The sequence below is a fragment of the Pseudoliparis swirei genome, chromosome 21 (genome assembly GCF_029220125.1).
Source record: "Pseudoliparis swirei isolate HS2019 ecotype Mariana Trench chromosome 21, NWPU_hadal_v1, whole genome shotgun sequence".
Taxonomy (NCBI): Eukaryota; Metazoa; Chordata; class Actinopteri; order Perciformes; family Liparidae; genus Pseudoliparis; species Pseudoliparis swirei.
Genome location: NC_079408.1, coordinates 18,160,840 through 18,167,585, shown reverse-complemented (window position 1 = coordinate 18,167,585; position 6,746 = coordinate 18,160,840). Strand labels below are relative to the sequence as shown.

The 6,746-nt window shown below is 43.7% G+C and overlaps 1 protein-coding gene across 1 annotated transcript in view; it reads right to left on the bottom strand.

Annotated features, from left to right (window-relative positions):
* Positions 1-1,175: 1,175 nt before the first annotated feature.
* Positions 1,176-6,746, bottom strand: part of LOC130212182 (EH domain-binding protein 1-like protein 1) — a 32,242-nt gene continuing 26,671 nt past the window's right edge. Inside the window, exons 17-25 of the mRNA XM_056443320.1 lie at positions 6,597-6,645; positions 6,006-6,509; positions 5,552-5,603; positions 4,886-4,929; positions 4,686-4,797; positions 4,354-4,453; positions 2,631-2,704; positions 2,407-2,521; positions 1,176-2,298 (exon numbers count right to left, since the gene is read on the bottom strand). Coding sequence (XP_056299295.1) covers positions 2,205-2,298; positions 2,407-2,521; positions 2,631-2,704; positions 4,354-4,453; positions 4,686-4,797; positions 4,886-4,929; positions 5,552-5,603; positions 6,006-6,509; positions 6,597-6,645 — 1,144 coding nt within the window. The 3' untranslated portion in view covers positions 1,176-2,204. The remainder of the gene's footprint in view (positions 2,299-2,406; positions 2,522-2,630; positions 2,705-4,353; positions 4,454-4,685; positions 4,798-4,885; positions 4,930-5,551; positions 5,604-6,005; positions 6,510-6,596; positions 6,646-6,746) is intronic.

Here is a 6,746-nt window from a genome sequence, read left to right as displayed (position 1 = left end):
AAGAAGGTAACGCCCACAAGACACATGACCACCAGGACCACGACAGTCTTCTTCTTCTTGATTGTGTTGGGCAACACTTCCTCACTTCCTCTTTCTACTCCCTCTCTTTAGAAAAGCTGACGTTTGGTAATTTTTGCTTTTAGTCATCTTTTTCTAAAGAGCACCCGCCACGCACCGCTTAACTGAAGTAGACAACGTAAGTGTTCATATGTCTGATAGATTATAGATGTCTTGGTAAGCTCCTCCCACACAGGACGTAGGTTAGTAAGCTCCTCCCACAAGCACAGAATGTAGGTTGGTAAGCTCCTCCCACACACGATGTAGGTTGGTAAGCTCCAACAAAGGATGTAGTTTGGTAAGCTCCTCCCACAAAGGATGTAGTTTGGTAAGCTCCTCCCACAAAGGATGTAGTTTGGTAAGCTCCTCCAACACAGGACGTCTGATCACAAGTCGACAGACAGATGAGAAATATCTATTCTGAAACGTTCAATGTTTTCTGTGTGTGTGTGTGTGTGTGTGTGTGTGTGTGTGTGTGTGTGTGTGTGTGTGTGTGTGTGTGTGTGTGTGTGTGTGTGTGTGTGTGTGTGTGTGTGTGTGTGTGTGTGTGTGTGTGTGTGTGTGTGTGTGTGTGTGTGTGTGTGTGTGTGTGTGTGTGCTGAACAGTTTGATGCAATACATGTAAGACAAACCTTCTGAATTTATCTTTGTATGAGAAACAATATCATAATCTTATGATTCACAGATGTGACATCTGTGATTTACATCAAATAAATATGATGCAAATTGTGATTCAGTGTTCCAACACAGCATTACTGTAGAGGACTGTATCACTATATAATACTCATAATAATATTACAATAATGGGGATGGCCCAGTCATAAATAATACAAGAACAAAAGGAATAATGAACATTTACTGTGGGTTTAAGGGAACAACATATCAAATTAGGAATAATGTATGAAAAGACATAACAATAAATATAGTATGAACAGATAATATTGTGTTAGATACATATTCTGTTGTTCCAGGGCACAGAATGTATTTACTGGGCAACAAATATATATATATATAATATATAGTATATATATACTATATAATAGTGGAAGGAAATTCATTTTAAGGCAGCAAAACATGCAATCTATAATAAAGTATGAAATAAAACATGAGAAGTCAAAGGCGGTCAAATCTTTTTTTGTATTTTCCAAACTTTACAAATAGTGCAAATGTAACATAAAAAGCACAAATAAAAACATCAACACTTCTGACAGGAAACGTTTCAGAACGACTTCGAAGTGAAACCACTTCAGTGGAGGAAGTTTCCCTGTGAACATTCAGATGACCTTTGAACCTCAACCTCAGTGACTTACTGCGCTCCTCCCATGACACAGGGTGATGTCATCATGATGTCATCGTTTCAACATCTCACGCACCTGGCCGCTCCTCCAAACAGCTTCTGGAACAGCAAACGTATCTCGACACAAGAGCAGGACGTTCCTCTGGGGCTGGACCGTGATTGGTTGTTCCGTAGCCTTAAAGGGACAGGACACCCTGTAATGAAAACTAGGTGTTTCCTGTCACCTGTTCATCAGTCTGGATGGTTTGGGGGCAAATTGTGTCGTCGCAGCTCGGCCGAGGAGGAGAAAAGTTATCCCTAAGCCTAACTCAAGTCTGTTTTAACCCTAAACTGAGACTCCTCCCCCTGCAGCGACTCACGCTGACCATGAATGAACTGCTACGAGGCCCCATCCCAACATGCTGGAGCTACTTCCTGGTTTCACATATGGACCAACACACCTTTCATCAATGCCATCTGTAATAACACACACACACAAACACACACACACACAAATGAAGATACTGCAAAGCAAACAGTCCAAATGCAAAGTCTCTCTCTCTCTCTGCTGCCTCTTCTGCTCAGTTTAGTTGATGGACGATTGATTTGTTAGAAATGACATTTTACAGCCAACTTTGATCTCCGGTCATAAAATGGAGCCAAAAACGGCCAAAAAAGGAGAGAAAAACAAACCCAAAACAAAAAGTCCTGGTTCTGTTTGTGGCCCTCCATGTATCTCCTCCCTTGGAAGAACATCCGCCTCCTATTGGTTCAGAAGGACCCCCCCCCCCCTTCAGTCTGGCTGCAGGTGAAAAGAGGAACAAACTCGTCTTCCCACCCACTTCCTGTCAGGTAGGCGAGCCGGCTTGCGTCACTGCATGACGCACTTCTCCTTCTGCTGCTTGGCGTACTTCCTCCTGCGCTGCTCCAGGCCTCGCTCCAGACGCTCGTCCTCCTCCAGAGCTCTGAGGACGAGAGGGGAGACGAAGAGTCAGACCACCAGGATCATGTCGACCCACTCTCAGTCAAAGACTTCATTCACCCCGATACACAGCAGAGGAAGTGGGTCTCACCCTCTCTCTTGGGCGTCCATGTTGTGGACCAGCTCGTCCCTCTGGTTGACCAGGGCCACCAGCTCCTGGAGCAGCAGGTGCTCTCTGTGTTTATGGGCCTGAGTCTTCTGCCCCTCTGCCCCACCAAGACAAGAGAACGGGTCAAGTGACTGATGTGGTCCAAGGCGTCTGGTGGCGTTTGAGAGCTCCCCGTCAGAGAGGCAGCCTGAGCAGGAGCGTCCTACCTTCAATCGCCATCATGTCCCTCAGCTCTTTGTTCAACAGCTCAAATTTCCTTTCCAAGTCTTGTTCCTCCAGCCTGCCAATCACAAGAGAAGCAACATGACGACACGTCTGATGTCTCAAACTCCTCTATTTCTTGGCTTTATTATCTTTCTTGTTTTCTTTTTTTCCACCAACAGAAAAGAAACTCTCAGCTCGAAGTCTACTGAGCAGCTTTCATCCAGAGCTGAAGCAGCTGACGGGGTTTTCTCAGTTGTCGTGGAGATGGTGCCGAGACTTCTCGACGACAACTGAGCAAACTCCCTCTGCCGATGAAGATACGATTGCTTAACAATGTTCAGAAATCCTTCAGTGACAACAGAAACCTTTTCTCACATGGAGATCTCTCATTGGCTCCCTCCAGTGGACAGGAGTGAGAGTCATTGAGCACAAGGAGCAGCAGCATAACTTCATGTTTAGTTATTAGGGTCTGAGCGACTGACGTAGTCAGTCCTAGAGGACCCTATTGAAATTGTAAGGGCTATTATTATTTTTCACTATTCTGATTTTTATTTTTTAACATTGGGGGTACTTCCTCGCGTTGAAAAGTCACCAAATTTGGCAAGCTTGTCAGGCACAATTCAGTTTTCAAAAATTGCCCTCTAGCGCCCCCTCAAAGTTTGACCGGCGACGGCCCTCACCCAGAATGTCCAATTTACTTGACATTTTTCACACATGTCCACTTGGACCTGTTCTACAAAAAAGCCTCTCAGAACCGTAAGCTCCGCCTCCATAGATTTTCGGCAATTTAGAATTTTGTGAAAAACACATAATTGGCGAGTTCTCCTACACGCTGAGTCCAATTCATACCAAACTTCTTCTGTCGATCATGAGTAAAGCTATCTCACCTAATATGTATAACAGTTTTTAAAATATCTTATTGTGTTAAGCATCTATGGCCCAATGAACTTTTTAGGGGCGTGTCTTGTTTTTCAATGCTTATAACCTCAACACTATTGGGACTAATCACTCCAAACTGCAGTACATGTGCACATTGCATCCTGGAACAGACAAAACTAATTTTGTGCAATTTAAACAATAGGTGGCGCTACAATAATTTGCCAAAGTTGGCCGTTTTGGAGCGTTTTTGGTTGATTCTGTCATTTTTTCCCGTTATACAGTTGCGGATTTCACCCATAAACTTTGGCCGAATCGGCGCAAACTTTTTTAATGAGAATGATCTCAAGGCTTTAACAATGAACACTGAGAAAATAAATGAATTTTTGTCTGTGGGAACTTGGCGTTTTGCCAACGCCAACAAACTCCCACTTTCTGTGATGTTTTTCTGCTATAAACTATTGCTTAAACTGATCCAGTCCTTAAAAAATATTCATGCATGCTGCCAGTCAAGGCTTGACCAAATTAACATGAAGAAACAAACACATTTGTCATACGATCACCTATTAAAAATATATAATGACCATAATAATGTGTTCACTTTCACTATAATGTTATAGAGTTACAGCTGAGTACAATTGCATCTGATTGGTAGCTCAGCAGGATAAGTGTTTGCCCAGTGACCCAGAGACCTGTGTTCAATTCCAAGGCAAATATTGTGATTCCTATCACTTTTGTGTACATTTAACTTCCATAACGTGGTCTAGGCTTCACATAGAAACACATGATACATGAATATGTTCACAAGTGCAAACTTGTCATGCATGGTGTGTGTGGTGGACGTCTTACAGGAGCTGCAGGTGGTCCTGCCTCCTGATTAAAGCATTCTTCTTGTTGACCAGCATGAACCATTCCTGAATCAACCTCTCCTCCTCCACCTTGTCACTGCCTGCAGGAGAACATCACATTACGATCACCAGAGTCCCTCTCTCTTTCCCACAATGGAATAATGGAGTTTCAGTGAATACTGAAGAATATATAAATACCAACTAATTGGACAAATCATTCCTTATGTTGACATATACTAATCTCACCCTTTTTCTCTCTAAATAGTACTGTCATCCATCATTTCAAGTGCTTTTTCATTCATTGTGCACCCGTTTGCATTCAGATGATCGTACCTGTTTCCAGTAGTTGTCTGAGTTTCCTCTCCACCACACCTGCTCTGTTATCAATATGACTTTGTTCTGCTTCCAGCGCTTCTATCTGACTTAGTGCATACTGGCTGGGGTCCTGGACACACACACACACACACACGATTACCGAACCGACAGTTGAGGTCAGCTGTGGATGTTTAACCCTGAAACAAGCGGTGACTGACTTGACCCTCCGGTCTTCCCTCCTTGACGTCAGCGTCCGTTCCCTCTGTAAGACAAACAGAAATACCACCTGTATGAATGCTTCACAACTTGAGTTTCAACAGTGGAGACTTACTCCAAATTACTGTGTCCAAATAAAGGCATCAACAAAGGAGAAACATACATTATTACACTACCGTTCAAAAGTTTGGAGTCACGTAGAAATGTCCTTAATTTTCAAAGCAGCTTTTTTTTAAAGAGGATATCCTTAAATGAATCGTAAACTCTCTACATAGTTAATGAGTAAATGACTATTCTCTGGTGTTTAATGAAGTCTCTACAGAGGTGTGTAGAGGCCCATCTCCAGTGTTCTAGTGGTACATTGTGTTATCACCTTAGAAGACTAACGGAGGGGTAGAAAACCCTTTTGATGTGAGCGCAGCTGAAAACAGTTATGCTGGTGAAGCTATAAAACTGGCCTTCCTTTGAGCCACAAGAAGAACAACATTAATATTTACAATAACAATCATTATTTATAACATCGTCAATGTCTTGACTAGATTATATATTCATTTTGCAATTTATTTGATGAATAAAAGTGTGAATTTTCAATGAAAACACCAAATTGTCTGGGTGACCCCAAACTTTTGAACGGTGGTGTATGTGAACACAGATATATGAAAGCTAACCAGTGTTTGACTTCCTTCGAGTAATCACACTCTCTTCTTGGCCGGCAACAACCTGCACACAAAAAAGGTTCCTGATACATCACAGATAAGAGACAAATGCAATGATGAGAATAAAAAAGGGGATAGATTAATACAGTGGTTCTCAAACTGTTTCTCTCGTTTGTTTTGAAGGGCAACAGCAGTAAACTCCAAGAAACAGCGAGTCTCGGCCGCCGTGCAAGCGTAACCTGTTAACGGCGTAACGCAAATATGTACGCAAAGGTACAGGCATTTCGCCGTGTATTTATTAATTATTAATGAATTGTACTTTGAACTTGTGTATATGGGAAGTTCTCAATAAAAGGTCTGTCGGCATTTCCTCCTGCGCCCCACCTGTAGTACCACTGCGCTCCACTGGAGGGGCGCGCCCCACAGTTTGAGAACCACTGGATTAATAAGCAATTAAGAATCATACCACCGCCGTGTCTCTTTCTTCTAACGACCCAATCCTTCGCTGTGACCTGTGCTTCTTGACCAGATCTGCGTCTTTGACGTGAGAGAAACCCGTTTTAGACAGGAAGTGAGTCCTTGGCGGTGCCACCGGTAGCTGAGCCCCAGCGACCTGCAGCCGTTTGGTTCTGGGCGGTGGTACGACGTCTCCGGTTTTACTGTCCGCTGACTCCGCGGTGCCTGCGGACCTGTTGTGGTCTAGACTTAGACCCTCCTCCTGCAGCCTCTGGGCACAGTAGCGAACAGTGGCCTCGGGGTCCTCTGGGCTCTCCCGGTCCCCTGCCACCGCATAGCTGGACTCACTGCTGTCCCTCGCTATGTGGAGCACACTGAGCTCCTGGCCCGTGAAATGGGTGCGGATCTGGTTGAGGTAGGTCATGACAATGAGGCGGTCCGGCACCGCGAGCATGACCATGTCCGTAGGCTCCATCAGCCTGGAGATGCCAAGTTCGGCAAAGGCGTCAAAGGCCTGTAAAAAAGATCAAATTATGAATCATCAACCAACACATGAAATAATCTGTAACGTTGGTCTTTTATTTAACCGATAGACGATCACCTTCTTGTTATTGTGTTGGATGTCATACGGGTCCAGCATCTCATAATTACTACACAAAAAAGGGGAAGACAAAATAAACAAGTGTATGCATAAAGAAGAGTACAATACTCTTTCTATCCGTAGAACAACTATTGTCAACAGGTTTCTTAC